This window comes from Rhinolophus hipposideros (genome assembly GCF_964194185.1).
Source record: "Rhinolophus hipposideros genome assembly, chromosome: 6".
NCBI lineage: Eukaryota > Metazoa > Chordata > Mammalia > Chiroptera > Rhinolophidae > Rhinolophus > Rhinolophus hipposideros.
In genome coordinates this window covers 32,410,382-32,436,648 of record NC_138052.1, presented here as the reverse complement: position 1 = coordinate 32,436,648, position 26,267 = coordinate 32,410,382, and the positions used below count along the sequence as shown (strand labels likewise).

At 33.9% G+C, this 26,267-nt stretch overlaps 1 protein-coding gene across 1 annotated transcript in view; it reads left to right on the top strand.

Annotated features, from left to right (window-relative positions):
- Nucleotides 1-25,762, top strand: part of STAM2 (signal transducing adaptor molecule 2) — a 43,204-nt gene extending 17,442 nt beyond the window's left edge. The window contains exons 2-14 of the mRNA XM_081052655.1: nt 1,699-1,783; nt 2,682-2,757; nt 2,871-2,969; nt 3,884-4,030; nt 6,103-6,172; nt 6,735-6,921; nt 12,796-12,890; nt 15,106-15,188; nt 15,333-15,420; nt 16,422-16,476; nt 18,550-18,703; nt 20,973-21,130; nt 22,552-25,762. Coding sequence (XP_080908781.1) covers nt 1,699-1,783; nt 2,682-2,757; nt 2,871-2,969; nt 3,884-4,030; nt 6,103-6,172; nt 6,735-6,921; nt 12,796-12,890; nt 15,106-15,188; nt 15,333-15,420; nt 16,422-16,476; nt 18,550-18,703; nt 20,973-21,130; nt 22,552-22,780 — 1,526 coding nt within the window. The 3' untranslated portion in view covers nt 22,781-25,762. The remainder of the gene's footprint in view (nt 1-1,698; nt 1,784-2,681; nt 2,758-2,870; nt 2,970-3,883; nt 4,031-6,102; nt 6,173-6,734; nt 6,922-12,795; nt 12,891-15,105; nt 15,189-15,332; nt 15,421-16,421; nt 16,477-18,549; nt 18,704-20,972; nt 21,131-22,551) is intronic.
- The last annotated feature ends 505 nt before the right edge of the window (nt 25,763-26,267 follow it).

The following is a 26,267-nucleotide window of genomic DNA, read 5'->3' as shown; positions in this document are numbered from 1 at the left end:
TCTAAACCTTTTTATTTTTTGGCTTCTTTTATTATCCATTGCCTTTATAAAAGGAACTACTTTAGATTTCTACTATCCTTTCTGCTTATCACTATGGTAAGCTTATATGTATGTAATTCTCAGGTTTGACTGTTTGAAATTATAGGATGTAAAGGGGAAAAGACAAAGAAAAAATTTTTAAGCGGTAATTTTCATATCCTTGTCCCCATACTAGCAGAAAAAAAATTGTATCTCTTGATATTGAAATTTTATAAAAGTTAAGAGTAAAAAATGCTACATAATTCAGTCATTATATTCTAATCATGCTTTTAAAAAATTTACTTTAAAATTCTTATTTTGATCATAAATTATTTCAGACCACGAAAAAATACTGAGAATAAAGTAATTTCTGGATACTTCAGAACTTAAACAAAACTTAATAAATATAATTAAGCCCCCGTATACCCCATTTGATCCCCCATCCACCTCCAGTTTTGATGTTTATCATTCTCATGCATATGTTAATATTTTTTAGTCCCTTTGTATGTATATCTAAAGAATATAGTGTATTTTTTTAATGTTTTAAGACGTTTTGTGGAACATTCATGTATTGCTGGTGAGAATATATTAGTAAAATGGTACAGATGCTTTGGAAAACTGCCAGATCCTAAAAAAATTAAATAGAGTTACTGTGAGACTGAGCAATTCTCCTAGAGGTAGGAAAACATACATCCACACAAAAATTTGTACACACATGTTCACAGCAGCATTGTATTATTCATATTACTCCCAAAATTTAAAAAAAACACCAAATGTTCATCAACTGTTGACTGGATAAATAAAATGAGGTATATCAATACAGTGGCATAATATTCAGCCATAAAAAGAAAGGAAGTACTGATACATGCTTCAACATGGATGACCCTTGAAAACATTATACTAAATAAAAGAAGCTAGTCACAAAAGACCAACATGTTGCATGATTCTATTTATGTGAAAAGTCCAGAATAGGAACCTATAGAGACAGAAAGTAGATCAGTGGTTGTCTAGAACTCAGAGTATTGGGTGAGAATGGGCTATGACTGCAGGTGATTTTTTTTTTAGGGTTATAAAAATGTTCTAAAATTAGATAGCAGTGATAGTTGCACAACTCTGTAATTATACTAAAAATATTAAATTGTACACTTTAAATTAGTGAATTGTATTGGGATGTGAATTATATTTCAATAAAGCTGTTTAAAAAGTTCATTTAAATGTTATATATTCTGTTAAGTTTTTTAACTCAGCATAAGCAAAAACAAATAATTAGATTTTGAGATTTACACATTTTTATACATTTAGTTCTGTATAACTTATTTTCACATTCCATTGTATGAGTTTCTATATTAATACATTTTCTTTTGCTCTTAGAAACAATGATTCAGTGAACAGTTTAATCCGTATTTCCTTACATGATGACACATTTTTAAGAAAAGGCTTTCTTCCAAATTAGAATTTGATAGGATTATTGATAATTTGTAATTTATTTAGTATTACTTAACTATATTTAGAAGGCATTTTATTGGTGTACCTTCAAGCATTTAATTCATTTAATTATACAATTTAAAATTGAAATTAGTAAAAGTATTCTGCCTTCTGAAGTTTTTTCATAGTTCTTTCTTGGTATTTTAGTGTTACATAAGACATGTCATAATTTTTGTGTATGTTAATATCTTATAGAAAAAGCCACAAATGAGTACAACACTACAGAAGATTGGAGCCTTATTATGGACATATGTGACAAAGTTGGAAGCACTCCTAATGGGTAAGATGCCGAGTCATGCCCAGTGAATTCTAAGAGCTTAATTAGTCTGTGTCACTTTTCTTGATGTAACTTTGAAAGGAAAATGGGATTTTACTCTTTACTTTTGGGGGGATAAAAATAAAGAGATCTTGGTGGTGGGATTTAAAGATTAATTTTATCCTGAAAGAACAAATGGAAACGAATTCTACTGAAAACCTGAGATATATTATAATACATAAAGCCTGGGTGCAGTAGAGACACATGTTAACAACGAGTAGATTAGTTGTTTAGGGAATTCCCTTGTGACTTAGACGTCTCACAAGGGAAGCCTTTTAATAATGAAGTTGGTAAATACAATAACATAATAGGTAATGTGCTGAAAAAGCCTTTCAGTAATGAATAGGTAAATATAATAACATAATGAAAAAAGTGAATATAAAAAAGGGTGCTTTGGGGGGAGCGTGCAACAATTAAGCTGAACGGATTATACTTTAGATGTTTAGAAAAGACTGATGAAAGCATTTGTTTTAGCATTACAGCTTTTCATGGTGTATTCATGTATGTTTGTACTTAAACCTTTTAAGACTATCTTGCCTTTTTTTTTTTTTCCAAGATAAGAATTTGCTGTTTGAAAGCTAAGTCTGTCTTAAACAAATGAAAAGGTAGACTTCTCTTGTGTTGACCATTTTTTTAAAATGGTTTGGCTCTTGGTTTTGGAATAGAACCTTTGCAGCAAGGTTTTCTTTTATTCCTACAAGTCTATGAGCAAAAGATTGTGTAACATTATTTTGTAGATTTATTCCTTTAACAAAGTGAATTTGCAGTTATTAAATTTAAAGTTATTTGGTAGTAAAATATCTTATATTTTTAACATTTGATTTGAAGTTATGAATACTTAACCTCCTTCATTTTTTCTTAGAGCAAAAGATTGCCTAAAAGCCATAATGAAACGGGTAAATCATAAGGTTCCTCATGTTGCTCTGCAAGCATTGACTGTAAGTAAAAGTGGTGTTATTATTTGACCCATTTTAAATGTATATTTATTTTAGTAAGTTAAATAAGATAATATCTCAACATTTGCATATTGATTTTTATTTTAATTTAATAGCTTCTTGGGGCTTGTGTGGCAAACTGTGGAAAGATATTTCATTTAGAAGTATGTTCCCGTGATTTTGCAACAGAAGTACGTGCTGTGATAAAAAATAAGGTAAATTTTAAAAAGAGAAGAAATTTAAGTCATTTAAGAATACATATACTCTGTCATTTTAACTATATATAGCATTAATAAAGTTGTATTATAAATGAAATCATTTTTAGATAAATTTGAAGTGAAATAAACTTCCTGTTCTGAAATTTGATGTTTTCATTCGTAGCACCAAAAATTATTTTCCTCCTTAAAGCATGTGTGCTGGTGATAATAGTTAATCTTTATTGAGGGTGAGGTAGCAGTCACTGCTTTAAGCATTTTACATATGCTATCTTGCTTAATGCTTTTAATAACACTTAGAAGTCAGATTCTCTTGTCATTATTTTATAGATGCAGAAATTGAGGCTTAGAAGTTAAGTAACTTGTCCAAGCTCACGCAGTTAGTAAGTGGCATAGCTGAGGTTCAGATCCAGGTTTCCGTGATTGCAGAGTCCAAACTAACCACCATTCTGTACTGATTCCCATTAGACATGGCGAGTAAAGGGGGCCTTTATTCTAGAGGGGTAGGGTACACTATAGGGTTGTTGGTATTGATTTCTTTGAGATGGAAACTGAAGCGCCATTCTCAGGCTATTAGTGGCAAAAATCCTAGAATTTTCAGTTAGTTGACTATGCAAAGCTTAATTTAATACTGAGAACATTAAGAAAACAGAATAACTTTGAATATAAAAGACGTCATTATAAGACGACTTAGAAATGGATGTTCAAAAAGGGTAATTTTGCAAGAAACAATTGTATTTTAAAATGTAAATAGGCATTTATCAGGTACTCATCTAGGCTAGGCAGGGATGGATTGGTGGACTTTTGTTCATGTTCATATGATTAAAGAAAATTTTGGTGATAATTCTTTTTGTTAAATAATTCAAGTACTTACTTTAACCACAGTTTTTTTTTCTTTGCCTTTTCTTTAAAAGGCTCATCCTAAAGTATGTGAAAAACTGAAATCTTTAATGGTGGAGTGGTCAGAAGAATTTCAGAAGGATCCTCAGTTTAGTCTGATATCTGCAACTATTAAATCTATGAAAGAAGAAGGAGTTACTTTTCCTCCAGCAGGTTCTCAGGTAGGAGATTCATTTAAACCCATGGTTGAGCCTATACTATTCTGAAGGTATGTATCTTATGTAAAAGTTGGGCAACGTCTGTTTTAATCGTCACCCACCTTCACTCTCCAAGTGCCTATCTAGCATAGTGTCTTATATTTAGTAGGTGTTCTAATTGTTGAGTGAATTTCTTCTACGAATCAGAACTTTGAGAAGTGACTCAGCCGTAAATAATCTGTTTAATGCTATTCTGGAGTCATGCAGAGGCATAGGTATATGAGAGGGCATTGTGTTCAAAAAATTTATAATACATTTGAAGGGTAGATATATGAGGTGTGATCAAAAATACGGTGAGTGTTTAAATTAAAAAAATGTGTTACAGTAAAAGACACATTGCCATTAATCCCCCTCAAAATACACCCCCTCACTTCCAACACACTTATCCCACCGTTCCTGCCACTTTCTAAAGCAGTCCTGGAAGTCCTCTTTCGTGAGTGTCTTTAGTTGCACTGTCATGGCTGCCTCGATGTCCTGAATCATTTTGAATTTGGGGAAGAGCCAGAAATCTCTTGGTGCCAGATCCGGTGAATAAGGTGTATGAGGACACGCCCTAATGTTTTTATTTGAGAGAAATCCCGTTCCAGAAGCGATGTGTGACACAGAGTGTTGTTAGGATGGAGGATAGTTTACGGCACACTTTAAAACACACCTTTTCTCAACCGTAGCTCACACCCGACTGACTGCACTGAACAAGTTGAAGCTTGTCACACACTGTTTACTAAGGTTCCACGCACCGCTTCCCATATTGAAGATCCCTCCCTTTCCGTTGGGTGGCACATGGCAGCAGCATTCGCTGTATTTTTTGATCACACCTTGTATACATGTGAAAAATAACTAAATTCTAAGTGACAAATATGGATGAGGGCTACAAAGACTAGATGCCAGGAGAGAAGTAACGATAGACTGGGATGGTGAAGAAGGTGAAGCAGTGGGATTTTTAAACTGGAAAGTATTTCAGTAGGGAACAAGGAGTAAAGAGGACAGATTGAGGGAGGAATGGCATGAACAAATTTGTGGAACTGAGAAAGATCAAGACCTGTTTGTTAAAGAGTGAATATGTCTGGAATGAATGGTTTACATATAAGATGAGCGGAGCTGTAAGACTAGAAATTTATTTGGGGTGATAAGGGATAGCTTTAGTAGGACAGGTGGAGGTAAGGATAATGAGTCATGGAGAGACTTAGGTCTGTGGGTCAAAAAACATATCTTGGGTTCTCAGTCGCTCTTGTTCACTTAATATTAGAATATGGGCTAGAGAAAGAGACTAAGAAGAGTATGTATTTTTTAATTTTAGATTGTAGACTAAAGAAACAAAATCTTTATAACTGACCAAACCTAAGGATTCAAGGTAGAATTTTAGGACAAAAGTCTTACAAGTAATAAAAAGCAAGTACTTTCCCTGCCCTGTCCTTTCTGCATGTCATTCTCAAAAATCTGTGTGAAAGAGCTACTGGATGGTTCAGAATCCTGCACACCTCTGTCTTCCATGCCTTTAAGTTACGCATGACCTTCCGTAGCCCTCGGCTATGCCCAGAGAGCCACCTTCGTACAAACATGGTGGTAAAAGAGGCATCACATGAGTTCCTAGACCTGCACGTGTTGTCTTTGTCCTCCCTCCTCTTCTCTTCAGTAGTTACTGTGGCTTCTTACTGTCCCTTCTCTCGTAGCTCCTCACCTACCTGTAGCAGTATAGCACCTCTCACCGAGGAAGAGACCTTGGATAGGTGAGATCAGGAAGTGCAATCAGGAAAGATTCGTGTTTAAGTACTTTCTGTATGCCACGTTCTGTGTCTGATAATTAGTTTTATGCAAAATGTAAGCCAATCTGTGCTCTACATGAGTTTATAATATTTTCTTGAAAATTCTGATGTTTTATTTTAGTATTTGAAAACAACTACTTAAAATAATCATAAAGAACTTTTTAAATGAAAATCAGTTATATCAGTTTTATTTTAAATTAGCGTTTGTGATTGATTATAGCTTGTGTTTTCTGTAAAAGGGTAGCTCTGTTCATTTCACTTGTACATTTACAGACTGTCTCAGTGGCTGCCAAGAATGGTATGTCATCAAACAAAAACAAAGAAGATGAAGACATAGCTAAAGGTAAATGATCAAATGGGTAATTTAGTATTGCTTAAAACCTCCCTGCCAGAACAATTTATTAGAATAAAAATTATAATAAAACTGAGTATTCTTTTAGTATTCAAATTTAAAAACTTGTAGGGTCTAAAAGTAAGGAAAACAATTGACATGATATAAATTAATTTAATTCATTATCCTTCTCAGTAATATGTATTTCATGACCTACCTTTGGAGAGATTACATTTCACCTTTTCTTTAATGCCAGAGTTATGAGTCAAGCACAGAAATATGTTCGTGGCTGTCCTATATGGAAAGCTACCCATATGATAATGTCACAATCTGTTTGCTATAAAAATAATAGCTGCTGGCTATGACAGTCTGTTATAACGAATGAGCAGAAACTTTATTTTTAAAAAAGTCATGATTCTCTGCCCCTCATGAAAGTTAGCTGCTTGGTATTTAATTAGACAAATAAAATATTCATTTGATTTATTCTTATTAAATATGTTATCTAATATTTCCTTTTGAACTTCTAAAAAAATCAGAATTCTATCTTATTTTACATTTTAATTTTTCAAACTAGCTATTGAATTATCATTGCAAGAGCAGAAGCAGCAGCACACAGCAACAAAATCCTTATATCCATCTGCAGAAATTCAGTTAAATAATAAAGTTGCAAGGAAAGTGAGAGCTTTGTATGACTTTGAAGCCGTTGAGGACAATGAACTCACCTTTAAACATGGTGAAATTATTATTGTTTTGGATGACAGGTATGTCTTAAATCATTATTTCTGGAATATTTTGAAGTTAAATATAATACCCTTACTTTAGAATCCTGGATATTTAGCTGTTTGACTTTGGTGTGTTTAAATTATCATAGAACCTTTTCATACCTTAATTATTTTTTTCTAAAATAAAAGTTAGACTAGGTTATGTGAGTTTCTTATCCTTTTGTTAAAATTGGTTTTACTTTGTATCTTGGATAAAAGATGTACTAAATGATACTGTTGATTATCATGATTGGGAAACAAATATTAAGTCATCTGAAAGCATTTACATTGAGAGTTGTATATACCAAATTACTGGGAAATAAACTTTAAAAAGAAATATAGCTATATTACCTTTGAACAAAGCAACCAAAAGCTATGCTCGGCTCCTTCCCAATTCTTAATCTGCTGCTCTACTCTCCCTCATAATTTCTCTATCATTTAAAGTTGTAATAAAGACTAGATCTGTCTATATTGGGCCTAACTCTAGTCTTTACTGTGCTTTTTAAAGAAGTGGATGGAATTTAGCAAGAGTGAGACTTAATAGCTTGTTGCTATGAACAGATATTGCAAATGTATTTGGTATACATTATAAATAGCTTAGTAAGGATTCGTTTAGTTTAGTGTATTTTTAAATGGGTAAATACACAAAAATGGTTTACTTAGCTGTGATATTTATCGAGAAAATGTTCTGTAATAGGCCCTGTTTTTAATAAAAATGAATGAGGACAAGGTTCTGTCTTCATAAAACCTAGAATAAAGGAAGGGGGTTACAGTTACTCTCCAGGTAATTGTATGGAATGCAGACTGTGAGTGCTATAGAAGAGGTAGTGTTGGGGTCCAGAAGAGAGCAGATTCATATACAGTGCAAGCTTCTGGGAGAAAGGATTATCCAGGGTCCATTTCAAATGAAGTTTGATTGATTTTTGACAGGACAGGAAAAATTTTGCAATAACAGAGAACAGAAAAACAAAGGTCTCTTAGGCAGTCTGGATAACACTATGTTCACAAAAGCTTTTTGCTTTTTTTAAAAAATAGTCATTTGGGATGGAGCACATGACTCCTGGAGAGGAGTAAATAGATACGAAGGTAAAGAGCTAGTGTGGACTCTGAACGCTGACAGTCTGAAATGTCACACTTCTGAGTGTAGTTTTAGTTAGAATGTTTACCAAAAAACTTAGCTTTACACTTCTGATACTCTTATACAACTAGAAAATTAAAGACATTTATAAAATAAATAGAAACAAAACTAAAGAGTAGTTTTTGCTTTGAGATTCAAATTTTGAGCATTACTTTTATGTAATAAGAAACTTTTCTCAAATAAATTACTGTTCACAAGGTGAATAGAGTACTGGTCAGTGGTACTTCCTCAGTACACAGGTCCTTCATCCCTTACCTCCAGCAGGTGCCTAATGCCCTGTGCTGTAATAACTCAGTTCTCTGAGGTTTTCTTTTGTAACTTGGTGAATCCTTCATACATACTGTAGCCCTTGATGTCATTGGTGTGCATGTGGTATTCCATACCTGTTATAGTCTACAAGCTTGCAGTGAGTCAAGGGCTGTGTTGTGCTGCCCGTGTTGTTTTCACTGATGTCTAATTAAAGCACAAATTCATTATAAATCACAGACTCATACAAAATCTATTTTCATTTGAGACTTGGCACTGCACAAGAGAACGTTTTTCTTTGTAACTGCTGAGAGAATTCAACATGAATATGATGGAATATGTAGGTTGATTGCTGTCATTTTAAAGATAGGATATCCCAATCTTAAAATTGCCACAGACATGGTCATCAGTGTATTTAGTTAAATGTTGTCATTCTGGGTAATTGGTTATCACTGGCACGATTTTAAACAAAAATGGAAACTTGGGTACTAGAGTTAAGGCGAGATCTTAGGTTAAACGGAAATCCTCTAGATGATTCAGAATATATTCATTGTATTTATATTTGCTGTGGAAATGAAAGCACAAAATGAAAAATTTTCAGAATGAAAAAGCACAAAATGAAAATTTTTCAAAATGAAAAATTAGACCTCGAAGTCCCGTGGAAATACATCATTCTTGGACTTCAAATTAAGAGACGCTGAGCTGATAGAAAAGACACGCATTTCTTAACAGTATACCAAAAAAAGCTTTTCACTTTCTTCATTTTTAGCTTTATCTCACCACTCCTTGTTTGTTCTGTACATACCATTTCAAATCACCAAGTAGAATTCTTACAGTTCCAGAAATGCCATGTTGTGACTAGAGTTCCGTGGCATTGTACACTTGGTTCTCTCTGCTTGGAAAGCTCTGTCAGAAGAAGCAACTGCATTTAGAAAAGAAAAGAGACTTTACTTGCAAGGAAAGTTTTCAAGGGAGTCCAGGCTTTGGAAGGATTGGCTCCCCAAATTAAAAAATAAAGCAGGTATTTTAAGGAGAAGACCCCCCCCACACACACACACACACAACACCAAGGTTTCCAGGTTTCCAGTTTGTATGTTTGTGGTAAGAATAGTACTTTTCTCGCATGATTTGTCATATCCATAAAGGACGTCACTTATCTTTAGCCTTTGCCATTGTAAAAGTCAGCAGATAACGTCGTTTTAGTTAGGAAGTCAGAGAGTCATTTATTTTGAGACCTAAAATGAGACAAGATAACTGTTTTTTGTTTATCTCAGTATGCAAAGTGTTTTGGTTTTTTGTACTTTTATTTTCTTGCTTCTCCATACTGGCAGCAAGGCATTTTTATTTCTACAGCCTTAATTCCCTTTTTCTCCTGGTGAGTGCATACTTAACCTTAAAACCCATGTCAAATTTGATTTCATCTGACAAGCCTTTAAACCCTTCTCTGCCTTTAGTTCCCAGTAGAGTCAGGAGTTCCATCTTGGTGCTGCTATGGTTCCCTGAACATAAGTGATAGCATTTCTCATATTGTATTGTAATTACTTCTTTACATCTGTCTCTCCTGCTGGATGAGCTGATTCTGAACATAGTCAGCACTTCTGGGGTGGGAGGAAGTGGGAAGGAGAAAACAGACCCCCGGAGGTAAAGCAAGGTAATGTGTTCTCAGGTGGTAGGGGAGGGCTGAAAAATACTGCACTGGATTTTAAATTTCTGGAGGGCAGAAACTCTTTCTTAATTATCTTTGTAACTTCAGTGCTTCGCCGGATGTCACTATCCCTCTTTGGTGGGCTTTCATAAATGTTAACTGAATAATCAGTTTGTTGAAGGTAGAGTTTACATCTTTTACACTTAAATCATGTTTCATTCAGCTGAGTCTTACTTTCTCTTAACATAAAAAACTGTAAATATAAATGCTGCAATAAAATTTTCCTTAATTACCAAATGGGTTATATAAAACTATATTGTCAAATTACCTTAATTTAGGAATTTAAAATTGAACACTATTTTGTGCCATTAACGCTCCATAGAATCAGCTGGTTGTCAGTGTAGAGAACATAGAGCTGGATTAGGGCAGGGAAGGATTCGCCGTGCTTTGACGTGCATGGCGTTTGGTGGCTCTTCCTGCTTTGATATTTCAAGGAGTTTGCGGTGGTGGTTGAGTGGGAAATTACCCTACATTCCTAGGACCCCTAAGGAGGGCTACACATAAATTGTTGGTAGATTCAAGTACATGCCATGCATCTGTTTCAAAGGTTTGGGTTCTCTAGTTTTACGTAAAAATTCCTCTAAGTTCAGCTTTCCTTTTAAATGGAAAGTTCAACTTAAGAAAGTATGTATGTGAGATAAAGAGAGTCTCTCGTCCTCTACAGACATCAGATATGATACCTTTGGGACTGTCAATATATCAGTTATGTTCTGGTTTAAGAATTTGGGTGATACACAGCTCTTTTTGTATCTTTGTGGTACTTTTTAAATTAGAATCATAGAAGTTAATTTATCCTTAAGTTTCATCTTAAGACTGCCTGCTCAATAAGTCAAATTATTGAAAAGGAATAAACTAACCATTATTGCCAGATTCTATGATTGTCCATATAGAAAGTCTAAAAGAATCAGTGGACAAATTATTAAAACTGGTAAGAGTTCATTAAGTTTGGTGGATACAAGTTCACTGTACAAAGTCAGTGGTCTGCTTTACTCTAATCACAACTATTTAGCAAGTGTAATAGAAAAAATATTCTATTCTCAATAATAACAAAAGTTATGAATGATCTAGGAATAGGGAAACCTAGCAAAGATGTGTAAGGCCTTTATGGAGAAAATTATATAAAAGTGGTTTATATAAAAGCTGTAAAGGAATATAAATATATATGATACATTTATTTATATTTGTGTAAATATAGAGATACCATGTTCATGGTAAAGAAACCTTAGTATAAAGATTTAATTTTTCCCATATGAATGCATAAATTCAGTGCATTTCTAATTAAAATCCCAACAAGACTTTTTTCCAGAGAACTTGAAAATTTTTAATATTAATATAGAAATGTGAAGGTACATAATAACATAGAGGGTCCTTTCCCTGGCAAGTATCAAGGCATATTAATAAGCTGTAGTAAATAAATACATGTACTATTGCAACAGAACGGAATCCAGAAATAGGCTCGTTAACACATAGCAGCTTGCTGTTTTAAAGATAGGATATCATAAATCAGTAGAAAAAATGATATATTATTTAGTATATTTTGATGGTGTGAACAGCTCTTTACAAATAAAACAAAATTTGATTCGGCTTCACTCTGTACATAAAATTTCCAGATGAGTTAAAGACCTAAACAAGGGAAAGGGATAAAAAAAGAACTAAAAATATTAAACACAAGTATATAGGAGAAGAGATTTAGGAGTGCAGGAAAAGAGAAAGGTTTTTTTTTAAAGTGTAAGCCATAAAAGAAAAGATTGCTAAATTTGATAACAGAATAAAAGAAACCATAAACATGTTAAAAGACAAGTGGCATGGGAGAAGGTATTTTAATAGTTCAGACAAACAATTGCTATCCAGAATATGTAAAGAATGCCTATAGATCCACGAAAAAAGACAAAGGACCCAGTAGATAAAGGAAAATGGACAGAAGACGTGAGCTGTGAGTTTACCGAGGAAGCGATCTGAAAGCCGGCAGACACACTTGGCTGCTCAGGAAGTGCAAATGAGCACAGCACTGAGAGACGATTTCTTTCCTGTCTGATAGCAAGTGCTGCTTAGGTAGTTCATTGGGGGAAATGACATTCTTACATGCTGCTGAGGGACAGAGGATGGTGAATTGCCACCCCAGTTTAGGGAATATTTGGAAATATTTAGGGAAATGGAAAATGCTTACATCCTGTGGCCCAGCAAGTCCATGTTTGTGCATAAGCATAAAGAATTGTTACATGTGTGCCCCAGAATCTAGAATGATCGATATCCTAATCTTTATAATGGTGAAGGACTGGAATTTCCTAAATGTTCATCTGTATGGGAATGGATAAATCAAATATGCCATATTTATGTGACAGAACTTTGATTTTAACAGGATAAACATCTGAATAAAAGATTTGAAAGTATAAATATATAAAATTAAAAAGATGTATAGTGATTAACATCTATAGATATTTGTAAATGAATAACAACACTATGCTGGCAGAAAGGCTACATACCCGCTTTATGGGGTTGTTGATAAAAGGGACTTCAGTGTTATCCATAATGTTTTACTATTTTAAAAGCCTAGAATCAAATATGAACTAATTGCTAATTGGTTCTAAATTTAAGTACGGAAATTTGAATGTTTATTTGTGCTTTTCTATATCTTTTATTAAATTTAAGAACTACTTTTAAATATAGTTGGATGTGAACTAGTAGTTTTAAAAGTAGGCTAAATTTAATTTTTATTTTAATCCCTCTTGAATCTTGTTCACTAAAATGTAGAGGAACAAATGACATTTTTATACTGTATTTTCAGTGATGCCAATTGGTGGAAAGGAGAAAATCACAGAGGAGTAGGACTCTTCCCATCTAATTTTGTAACAACTAATTTAAACGTAGAGTCTGAGGCAGGTAAGTGAAATATTAGGGAAGGTTAAATCTGTTAAAGCTTTTTAACTTGAATTTTGTGGTTCTGTTTGAATATAAAGTAGATTGGCATTTAACTCTTGTTTTAAAACATTTATTTATAGGCAGTACAGTTTAACCTATCTGTTACCAAATTTAGGGGTTAATTTAACCCAGGTCAATTCCAAGAATTATTTCCTTTATCATATTTTAAATCTTTTGAGAGTTAACATACATAGTTGCATATAAGGCATAAAATCATCTGTGACCATGTAAATATTTCAGTCAACCTAATTATGATGTAAGAGACAGTTTATGTATGTTCGTTACAAAGAATATTAGTTTTATTCATCATGGAAACCACAGTATTGAATGAGGGGAGCAGGGGTGGGGGCTGGTTGACAAGTGCCAGGTGTGATTACACAGGTTAGGAGTACTCCTGAGTTTTAGACTTTTCCTCACTTGATTTGATCCTAGGGAACAATAATAAAATAATATAATCAAGAGAGTAGGTTCCTATGGGGTGGCCGGTTAGCTCAGTTGGTTAGAGCGTGGTGCTACCGTGTTTCTCCGAAAATAAGACCAAGTCTTACATTAATTTTTCTCCAAAAGATGCATTAGGGCTACGTTCAGGGGATGTCATCCTGAAAAATCATGCTATGGCTTATTTTCTGTTTCGGTCTTATTTTCGGGGAAACACAGTAGTAACACGAAGGTTGCCGGTTTGATCAGTTCAGGTCTTCTGAACTTCACTCAATTTTGTAGATACAGACAGTTCCTCTCAGCTGTTGTCAACCATGCAGAGAAAGCATCCATTTGCTTTGCAGGCAGGAAATAAGGGGAGCTGAGTATAAAGAACAGCTGGTAATAATAGTAATGATGGTGGCGATCAGAAATAAAATAGCTTAGGGGTGTTTAAGCATTCATGTCTCAGGCATTGTGCTAAGTCCTTTGCTTGCACTATTTTGTTTAATCTGTGCAAGTCTGTGAGATAGGTACTTTTGTTACCCCATTTTACAGATAAGGAAACTGAGGCTGAGCTAGTAGGCAATAGAGCTGGGATTCTAAAGTCCAGCCAGTCTGCCCTTAGATACTTCTTAAAGTAACTGACCTCAGGACATGTCAGTGTTAATCCTCCAATTCTAGAGAAAGAACTTAAATTGAAAGCTCTATGTATTGTATATAACATCCTCTTTGTATAGTGGAGAGATGCATTTAGTTAAAATGAAGTTGAGGGAGGTGAATACTCATTTGACTACCAAAAACTTTGTCAATGTTTATACTTTTATTCCTCCAGTCTGACTCTCTAAGTTGATACGAAAATTGGAGATACCATTTTAAATAACTTGATAGACCATGCTCAGGGGATCCAGTATCATGATTTCCCCTTGGCATAGGCTGGAGACGTTAAGCTGCAGTTTTAAAAGTAAAAATGTGCTGGGTTTTCAGTAAATCCTCATGTTACGCTGAGATCTGCTCCTTAGGACATATGTGAAAGTTAGCCAAATATTTGAAATAAGTGGCTAACTGTTGGGACTTAAATGTCCTTTGGTTATGTAGATTTTTATTACAGTTTTATTTTTACCAGAATTTACTTTATCAAAATATATTATTGCATTTTATTAATAGCAGTATTCCTGTGAACATTTAAATAGTTTGGGAGCATATATATTAATTTTCAACCTTCTCATTATGAAAGTTTCGTATTGTTTTGCTTTGACTATTATCAAAGATAGGTTGAAATTAAGTCTTTTTTTTCATATAGGAAATACTTTTTTTATAGTAAGGAAAGAATGTGGAGGGAACTCATAGAACTCTGAAATTAGCTCATAAGATAACACTAGATAATACCCTACTCGCTTGTATTTTTGTTCACCCTATTGGTAATACTTAGTTTCCCAGAAAATACCTGTAATGACAGTTCCCATTATATTGCTCTCTTGTTTCACTAGAATGTAAGTTCCATCAGGGCAGAGATTCTTGTCTGTTTTACTCACTGGTGTATTTCCAGTATCTAGAACAATGCCTGGCACATAGTGAAGGCTAAATAAATATTTGTGGCATGAGTGAATGAACGTATGTAATAATATTATGAAATGTCATGACTGTACTATATAAGGGGTTTCCTTTTTTTTATGGACAATCACAGGCTACTTGTAAATTAATGACTAAAATACCAAAATAAATGCTGAAGAACTTAAAGTTTACTTTGTTTCCGTAGCAACTGTGGACAAATTGAATGTAATTGATGAAGAGGAGGAAGAAGTTAAGAAATCAGAGCCTGAACCTGTTTATATAGATGAGGTAGAGTCCTTCTTTTGTTTACTAAGTTAAGCTGTCAAGACTTATAAAATGTATTATCCTTGAAAATGCTTGGACAGAGTAATTTCTATATTCATTGAAATTAAAACTCTAGTGAGTTTTTAAAGTGTCCTGTTACTTTTTTAGGATAAGATGGATAGAGCCCTGCAGGTACTCCAGAGTATAGATCCAACCGATTCAAAACCAGACTCCCAAGACCTCTTGGACTTAGAAGGTACTTAGTAAATATTAGGGATTACTTTAATGTCATGTAATATTTTGGCTGTTTATAATGTCTTAAATTTTTTCTGACTTGTGTTTGCTTGTAGAGATTAGAAATCTCTGATGGGAAACAGACTAGTATAGTTAACATAGTAAACATATTACTTCGTGTTGTTATAAACCTGCCTATACTGTTCAAGGAGGAAGTCTTTGTATTCCTATAAGCCCGTTAATGAAATTGGCTGAAGAGATTGGCAGTCCAGAAAAGGACAGAATTAGAAATCACAGCCTATTAAATTAATTGAGTCAAAATGTTAGGAATTCTTATTCCTGTTTTAATTCTCTTGTCTCATGATTTTAAAGGTCAAAATTTTACATGATCTGTGTTAACTTTGTAATATAGTCATTTGATATATGTTGATGTGTCTTTTTAGTCCCCAAGCAATTTGAAACAATTAAAACAAATGTTTTTAAACCTATTTTAAAAAATCATTTGGGAGAAAAATCTGTGATAAAATTATAAATCTTAAATCTTTTAATAGAAGCAAGTCTGGTTATGAAATTGAATATCATATTCATTGTTATCAATGTTCACATTTGGAAATACACAACATGTTTAATTTTGAAATGGCTTAAATAAATGAAAAATGTTCATGTCTCATCTGTACATAATTACATATTTTATACACTGACTCAAGTTCAGTTTACTTAGCCGTTACTAGTTTTCTAGGTATTTTCAGATTTTGAGATAACTCCAAATTTCAGTCTACAAACTTAATACTTTCAGAGAACATGGTGAGATTTCTGTTTTAATTTTGACTTTGCCTTTGATCACGATATTAATATTGGTGCTGAATAGTGTTAAAATTAGGTCCTTTGTAGTCCTTTCTCTAGCATAAACTCAATTCTCTTTGTGTAATACAAGGTGTTGCATATTGGTGGTGGTGTTAAAAAATTGAAATTGACTTAAACTGGTTTAAGTTTAAAGATTTTAAAATATTTTCGTATTTACAGATATCTGCCAGCAGATGGGTCCAATGATAGATGAAAAACTTGAAGAGATTGATAGGTGAGATTCTTCGTGCAGGGAATAACAAGTATAGTTTTCTTATTTGTTTTTGGCAGAACTTTAGGGAGTTTTTATGAAACGGTTCAGTCTGTTGAAATTATTTCTCAGATTCCAAACTCCTACCAACTAACATCGAAGTGGTACTTTTTATTTTGGTAGCAAATTTTTTTTTCATGGCAGTGGAGTACACGTAGAACCACGGACCCTTGCTGTACGGTGACAGTCTTTATTTCCTTGCTTGGACTAGAATTGAGGGATAATGAGACATGATGAATAAAGCTGAATAGAGCCCACAATAAGAACAGGGGTCTTAGGCAAGCATTGTCTTGCTATGTGATAAGAAGTAGTAGTTGTAAAACTTTCAAACGAAATTTCCCTTTTATTTGTGAAGCTAAATCCAATGCACACCTCTGTTCTCATTTTGCTTCCTTATCTTTCTGGATTTCATTATCCCACCTAGTTTTACTATTCCTTGGAAATAGCAGCAGCACCAGAGGATAGACTATCAGGGGTTTGAGCTTTTAACTTGGGTTTGCCCCTTCTCTCATTCCTCAGAGCTTTCTATCTGAAGTCCGAGGGAGAAGCCATAGAGAATGAAAGACAGGGGAGGAGGCTTTAGTGTTCTGTCGTCATACCTTTCCGGAGTCTGTCTATTGACAGACTGTCTACTGTTAAAACAACACAAGAACAGGAAGTACTTTATTTCTTACCTGCCTTTGCTACAGAAGAGTGGCAGCAGCAAGATTTTTCTAGTTACTGAAGATTATAATCTTTGTTCCATGGGCATTTTTGGTAAATTGTATTTTCTACAGAAATGAAAAATCCCTGTGGCACTTAATGAAATGATGGTGGTAGTCTCATCATGTCCTACCGTTCTTATTTTGGAGAAAACATTAACTATTTACCTATACGTCTCCTATTAAATACTTTGGTTTCAGTGTAGGGATGTTAATGGTTAGTGAATGATCAAACTAGAAAAGAAGCCTGTGGTTAATTCTTAGTCACACTTTTGTTAGCCTGGACACTAATTTCTGAAGCTTCCTATGTGGTTTCCAACTGATATTTCTGAAAATAGTTTCTCCTGCTTTATATAGTCACAAATGCAACAGAGGAAACAGCACATTTTTGTGTGTGTTTGTTTGTTTCAAACATAACATTCCAATAGACGAAAGGTGACAAATCTTGATAGGTCTCTCCAGCTCATTTATTTGATAGCCCGGTGTCTGATTGCCTGCCTCTGCCCCTTGTCTTTTGAGCCATGTGTGTGTGTGTATAAAGACCTACATTTAATAAACAGGCTTGTGGGTGCGTTAGGCCAAATAAAGTAGTCCTTTAACTCTTATGAACATGTCAGTTGCAAAGAGAGTTCCTTATTACTTCAGGGGGAATAGACAAAATTGTACTAAGTCAGAGGATTTGCTCTGGAGTTCCTCGGGCAAATTGGAAAATGCTCTTATTTCGATTTGTTTTTACCCAATAAGGTATCCTATTTCATTTTTTAAAAAAATCAACAAACGAGCAGTAGAGACTAGTTTATATATAATTATTTTCATTTGCATTTTCAAGGATAATTATTAAATTTTTTTTCAATTGATCTTTTCATGAATATAAGAAAATGAAATGTGTGTGATTTTGTTTGTGAATGTGTTTTTATTTCAGTCATATTGTACTTGATAGCATGCTCTGGACTTTGCCTGAATACTTTCTTCTACTACGACTTTTAGTTAAGGCAGGAACTCTGCCTAAATTGAAAAGTTTTTCTCCTGTGTAATTGAGTTTTTGACAGAAACCTATAACATACGGAACAAAATTCTTCTAGCACCAAAATTATGAATTGATTGTATTTTATGAGGTGTGGAAAGGACTTTCCCTAATTTTATGAAGTCATGTTAGTTAGTTATTACAAGAATTAAATAATTCCTTTTCCCATTTTCCCCTTGTGAATATTCTTTCATCGTATATAAAGAACCATTTAAAATATGAATAGAAAGTGTGCTAAATTTAAAAATTTATGTTGCTAAATACATGCTTAAAAACTTTGAAGAGTATTAAAGTGCTTTTCTTCTGTATCAGGAAGCATTCAGAATTGTCTGAATTGAATGTAAAAGTCTTGGAAGCTTTGGAACTATATAACAAATTAGTGAATGAAGCACCCATATATTCCGTCTACTCCAAGCTCCATCCTGCAGCACATTACCCACCTGCATCAGCTGGGATTCCAATGCAGGTGAGCATGTTTTTTGACAACATTCTTTAAAATTTTTTTAAAAAAATCAAAAAAAAGGTTTTAAAGCATAGTAAAATTTATATGGTTCATGAGTAAAATTATAAAACTCTTTGATAGTCAAAAAAATACTGGCTAAATAATTAATGCTCACTAGGACAAATTAGATACTGATTCTTCACAAATACATTTTAGTTCATTTTTAACATGAATGAAGAGACCATTAAATATGTAAGGGGACTTCTGGTTCTTCATATGCTTTTGTAAATAAAGAGCATAAATCCTTTCAGTAAGTATAAATCCTTTTTGTAATTATAAAGTATAAATCCTTTGATTTTGGACAGTACCTGACATATCAAAAGCCCTCAAGATGAGGTACGAATGCTATTCCTATTTAGATTTAACATTTAACATTTCTGTCAAGATTTAACATTTCTGTCAAGATTTCTTTGGCTTACGTGATTATTAAAAGGCTTAGTTAATGACCTTTTGTTCTCAAATCATGCTTTATAATCTCTTTTCTTAAATGCGTGACTTAAGTAAAAAATTTGTGCATGGATATGATGCAGGCTCCATAAGCCATTCACAAATAGCGTCTTTTCCTAGGACTTACGTGTTATCTGTACTTCCCAGCTGAAGTGACAACTTATGTCACTTTCCAGTATTCTGATCCTTTTTCAAATTTCAGCCATTCTGAATTCAGAATGAGCTCAGATGAACAAAATTCATGTTAATTTATGAAAACTGGTATGTAAAGGAAATGTGTGAAGGAGACACCAAGGAGAGAAGGTAGAATGTGGGTGCATAATCTAGATGATATGACTTAACGTAATTGTTAAGTAAAAAAAGAATAGTTACTATGGTAACTGTCACATCAGACCAGATGCATTTATCAAACATGGCCATGCCCCAAACTTTTGAAATGATGAGTCATTACAAATGAGGGTAGAAAGGATTTCTGGGTGCAAAAGACAGGTGGAGTTTATTTAATATTGCTTCTGTTTTCAAAAAGTTACTTGCTGCCGCTGTGAAAATGGAACAAAATAGAAATGTCTATACCATTGTATCATAGATTTGTATGTTATATTTGCTTCATAGTATGTTTGTAAAGGGTTATTTGTCATTCTTATGTCAGGTTTTTGTGTTTAGTTGCATACTATTTTCAATCTGTATTTTGCAAAGCACAACTCATTTCTTTAAAAAGTTAGCTTTGTATGAGTTTGCTCACATAATGTCTAGCTACACTATTCATTCATAATAGCATTTGAAATACTCAAAGTTCCTATTCTAATTTGGAAATAAAATCCATCCTGGAAAACATTGCAGTAACTTTATCTGTACCTGTAAAGACCCCAGGAACCCTAAACTTCAGAAGCTGTTCGTTACCACAGTCTCAGCCTGTTGTCAGTGGGCTGTCTGCTAAGGAAGTGGTATGAGTTCCTTCATGTAGTTGATTTGGCATTTCTAGCGTTCTAAGTTTTTATGTCAGTGGTTGTTGCTTTAGAAATAGCTTAGTTAAAAACTGGAGTGATGCTAGTTACTATATATTTATTAAATTTAGTTCATTGTTTTGAATACTCTATTTGGTAGGCAGGTGGTAGATCCTGTCCTTCAGGAGATATTACCCTGAGAATAAACGAGGGCACATTGTAAATATATAAAAAGAATTAGACCATTTTGCTATTTCCTGATGATACATTTTCTCCTTTAAGAAAAAATTATTTTTTACTTTTGTTTGTCCCAAAGGCAGGAAATAAAGGAGACATTGCCACAGAGGGCCTGCACCCTGCCCTGGGCCATTTTCTTCAACTTGTTCTCCTAAGTTTTATTCTTGGGAAGGAGTTGAATGAATCATCCCTGGGATGAGGGTAAAAGTCATCATTCTGATGGTGACATAAAGTGATGATGGGCTGCCCTTCAAGGAAGTATTTAGTTTTCTGTGGCTCTATAGCACGACGGGTTACTAAGTAGTAGACAACATGGATGGATTCCAACCCACTTCTTAAAAATACACCACTTCCTTTCCTTTCAACCCCCTGCAAAATAAAAGATCTAATAATAAATAAACCAAATAAATCCTAAATTTCCATAGATTTGGCACTGTGATTTGGAAGCTCTCTACTTTTGATACTGCGGTGGATAGATGGGTGAAAGAAGACTCCTCCCCAGAGAACTATAACATTTTATTTCATTTAAGTCTTTTAAAGTGTTAAATATATTGTTGGGCAGATGTTTGGGAGATCAGTGAGTCAACTTTTTCTCTGGTTACTAGACATACCCAATTCAGTCGCACGGTGGAAATTACATTCACCAAGTCACTGGTGCCCAAAGCTACAGCCTCAGGCCAGATCAGATCGGGCCACTGACGTCTCTGCCTCCAAATGTGAATTCCTCAGTGACAACACAGCCTGCTCAAGCTCCGTATGTTAGGTAAGTTTTGGGGAGCTGTGAGAATTTTGTAATTATATACATTAAATTTTCACAGACTTTCAGAATGAGAATAAATAGACCTTTCTCTTTGTGTTAATAGTGCCATCTTTCACTGCTGAGGTGAAGTTCTAGAACTGTCCATTTCTAATCCATGAAGTCAGAATGGTGCTGCTTTTAGACTTGCTGTCCATACTAAGATGCTTGCCCATGGCTTATAGTGTGGTTTCTGGGACCAAATAAAGCTAACTGTCCTTTAAAGGGACCAAGCCCATAACATACTTAGCATGGTGCTGTAATCAGCCTAGCAAAGTGGTCCCAGACGTATTTATATGCATGCACTTTTACAAATCAGCAAACTTGTTATTCTGACTCTTAAAAAGAAGTGTGTTTGAGTTATGGAATTTGTAGTCTTAATTTTTAGTTCTGAAAGTCATGTTTAAATCTTGCCTTCTATTAACTGTTCACCCACATGAAATGTCCATTCAATATAGTCATGTGTAGATGATCTTTGAGGTCCCTCCCCACTTTTAAATTCTATAAGTTTTAGATGTTATCTGAAAAGAAACCTGTTCATATTGGTGTTCATATTTAATTCAATTAAATTGTAAAATTTTGTTATCCTGGGTGACACTAAGAATTATGGAGCAAAAACTGGAGTACTGTAGACATTAATCCTCCTAGATTGTGAACAGTGTATTTGGTGTAATTTAAAATAATACGTCTTTTAAAATAAATGTATGCTCTAGTAATTACAGGAAAAAACAGAAGTCCTGCAATTTGATGTGATTTTTGAACTTAGTGGGTTTTTTTTTTTTTTTTTTTTTTTTTTTTAATAGTGTTAGTAACGTTTTAAACTAGGTCAGGACCATCTTGAGGATGGAGTCAGGATCCTGTGTGGATTACACCATTCTCCCTGCCTTCCTTAATTTCCAGTAGGGATTCAGGTTAGGCTTACTATAGAGGGAGCTTTGAAAGTGCCCTTCCACAGGGAAGTGGAAAGAATGTGTGAGGAGAAGAGAAGGTCTCCTCTGTATTGGAAAGAGAGATGGGGAAAGAGGGGATGTGGGCTGAAGGGGTACTTGAGCTGGGATTTCATTCTCCTTGCAGCTGGCCAAGGAGACCGCTGTCAGAAACTATCTGCATCTCAACAGATTTTTAAATGATTTTGGAGAGAGATTTTGGAGACAACAAAATTAAATACGCCTTCTAATCTTACATTTTTTTCTTTTTGAGTACTTTTTCTTACCAGATATAAAAATTACATTAACAGTGTTAGTAGATAGGTAGGGTGATTAAATCATAACTAGAGTAGCAGAGCTAATAAACTTAGAAAGAAAAGCATTTTTATTTTTGCATGATGATTGATCTCTGACCATAACCTAGAAGTAAACATTGTTTTCTTTTTAAATTTTTATTTGTAGCCCTGGACAAGATACTGTTTCCCATCCTACTTATATGAACCAGAACTCTAACCTTCAGTCAGCTACGGGTACAGCTGCTTACACACAGCAGATGGGGATGTCTGTGGATGTGTCATCTTACCAGAACACTACTTCCAGTCTGCCGCAGCTCGTGGGCTTTCCAGGGGCAGTTCCAGTTCATTCAGTTGCACAGCAGCAAACAAATTACCATCAGCAGCCCCTCCTTTAGAAACGAACCAAGCATTTTCTTGAAAGCTTTCATACGTGTATTACTCGACCTTTATGATTCTAATCTGAAAATAGTAAAGGAAAATAATTTTTTTTCTGAACTCAAGAGGGACCATGAATAAATAAAGCACAAAAACTCACCTTACTCTACTAGGCCATTAAAAGGGTTTTTTTTTTTTTTTTTTCAGTCCAATTTGTTTGAAGTCAGACTTTTGAACAGAGGCAGCATGAAGTTGCTTCCAGTTCGTTTTGTCTTAGTTTCAAATTTCTTTACGACAAATCTGGACACCCAGTAAGTAGCCTTATGACACTAAACAGCATGAGATATGAGTGTTAAAATTTTACTATTAAAAAAACCCGCTCTTTACCCCTAAAACGTCACAGTAATTGGGAGAGCACTGAAACCTTTAAATATTTTTTTGTCTGTCTATTTTTTTCACTTTCCCACACACCATTATTTTAAAAGGCGAACATCTTTTTGTGTAAGCATTTAGCTTGCCAACATATTTCCTTCTGGCTCCTTAAATTGCAGTTGTGTTTTCGGTACTGTCAGTTTTGCTGTCAGTGTTATGGTTGAGTACTAATTATCGTATAATTGTCTACAGAAGCAAGAGCAATTTGAAAGGAACAAAAATGTTTTCTGTTGTTAATAGTGAAGACCATGTAAGTGCAGATGTGTGATAAAGCATTTAGCTAGTCCCCCAGGCCTGCCAGCAGTGAGCTGAGGCATGCCCCACAAAACATTTCCCTTCGCTGGAGAACATTTCTTTTCCTGCAAGGGTCCCTGGTATTTAGAATTGCCACTATACTGATCTTTTCAAATGACTTCGGCCGTTCTGTAATGAAGATATGGTCCATTTGTTTTCCTTCCTTCAGTGTGGTGTGCAGAGAGATGCTGCATTTCCTTTTTATGGATAATATGTGAATTTGAGCCATGAGACATTCCTAATAATTTTATGTGATATATGCCAAGTGTGGATGATAGGCGTGTTTTTATTGGTATGTTGTTCTTTAAAAAGGTGATTCAAGTACCATTGCTATGCCAAGCTGTTGAAAAATTTGGTCATTCCTTTCGGAAGTAATTCTGAGCCTGTGGAATAACAGACAATGAATAGATTGATAGCAAAGCTATCAAGACACTTTTTCAAAAGCCTACGTTTTAAATTAGTTTATAGTGCTAATCCCACGTACTGTAGGAGTTAGGTAGTAAAACAATGGGGATTGGTTTTTTGCCTAAAAATTTGCACACTACGGAATCATCTACCAATTTTTTAGATAACATAAAATGAAAATGCAAATGCATGCTTACAGATACATGATATTTGGACTAGGGAAAAACTGGACATAAGTTTAGTTTTTTAAAAAGTTAATTGTATGGAAGCAAGATTTCTGTATTGTTTTTTTAAAGAAAGCCCTTAATCTTTGTACTAAGGATCTATATGATGACAATGCTGTAAAAAGCTTTGTCACTGATTGTTTAAAGAAATTTGATTCCAGATACGTTCCTTTTTCAAGGAAACTGTATCCTAGAACAAAATAGTCTATAAACTAAGCAGTCTATTTAGTCTATATTTAAAGGGAAAATAAGCAGTATTTGAAAGCCCAATTTGTCATTATCTTAATTTCAGATATAAGTAACTAGAAAGAATGTTTTAACCATTAATGTTCTGTTTTTCACCCAGCATTTTCCTTCTATGTAAATTCAGTGATACACTTACAAAAATTCTAAAATGGCAACTTTTTGGCAATGAATGTTCTTTAAAATAAACAAAACATAAAAAACATTTACAAAGCTGCTCTTGATAATAGTTAACGTTTGCATATATATGGAAAATCTTTTTCCTCCTAAACAATATTTAATAAACAGTTATTTTAATGTTTGTGTAAATATTTCATGTATAGTTATGATTGGAATTGTAAAAGCTTAATTCTCCATGAGTCTTTGAGCTAGTACAAATACAGCACACCCACTAAATTGGGACCAGCCAGTTAAATTCACCTAACGTAGTTTTGGAATAATATAACACGTGACATGTATATAAATAGTGTATATTGGCACTTATCTGTGAAATTTTATACATCCAGAAGTTTCCCCCTTAAATTAAAAATAATTTTATTTTTGCCATACTGTAGTGAATTTTTTGTTGCAGGTTGTTGATAGTATAAAAATGTCATTCTGTGTACGGAGATATGTTTGGTGTTAATAAGAAATACAGGGTTGTAGTTTTTCCTTCTGTTCCATGATCTTGTGGATTGTATTTATTTTAAGACCTGTTTATAATTAAATATTTTCTGCCGAAGAAATTGTCTAACATCAGATTTCTACATTAGGTTCATACTTACTGTTTTATATAAAAAATAAAAATAACTTCTGCTTTTTCATATGACATCTTGGTACATGAGAAAATTTCTGAAAATTTATATTTTCATTGATAGAGAAAAATTTATCCTAGGTGTTAAAATATATGAAGTAGGATATGTTCTTATAGTTGGGAAAATGTACAGTCTACCAACATTGTCTTATAATTTGGTAATTTATAAAATTACCTGAATATAAATAAAATAATTACAGTATTTATCAATCAAGATTTAAAATGATTTGCAGATACAGTGTCATCATATACTATTTCAAGTGGTTGATTTTTGACCACATAACAAATTTCACTCTACATTTTGAAGATGGTTGTAACATTTCACCTTCCCAGATTTTTAAAAGATTGATTTTAAATGTTTAAAAATTATGGCTTAGGGATTTTTTAAAAAGTTTTTCTTAGTAAAAATTATAAGTATCAAGGCTCGTGACTTCTAGAAGAGGATTGTTGAATTGTTATGATGACAAAGCTGAAGTTATCTTTGTAAGTAAGGAATTACAACGAATATGGCACCAATCTGTCATGCTTTGTTTCTGTCAAAAGACGTTTTTCTTATTTACTTACATCAGTTTTAATAAATAAAGGGAGGACTCAATTCTAGGGATTTGATATATTTTGTTAGTTTGGTTTTACTTCTTTTGAAGATTATTTTTTAAATTTCCCCAGAAGAATTATTATAATTTTACCAAGCAAAATTTGAATTAGTTTTTTTAAAAACCTCATTGTGTCAAAAAGAAAAATTATGTTGCTAACATAGTATGTGTAATGAGATGAATAGCATCCCCCCAAAAGACATGGTCACCTCATGTGTAAAAATGTGACCTTATTAGGAAAGAGTCTTTGCAGGTGTAATTAGTTAAGGATCTCGAGGTGACCTCATCCGGGATTTCGGATGGTCCCTAACACCAATGACTGACACATACAGCAAGCGAGGCACATAGATGGAAGCAGAGACTGGAGTTACGCTGCCACAACAAGGCCTGCCTGAGTCCACCAGAAGTTGGAGGAGCGAGAAGGGTTCTTTCCTAGAGCCTTCAAAGGGAATGTGGTCCTGCTGACACCTTCATTTCAAATGTCCAGCCCGTAGAACTGAGAGATGGAATTGATGTGTTAAGC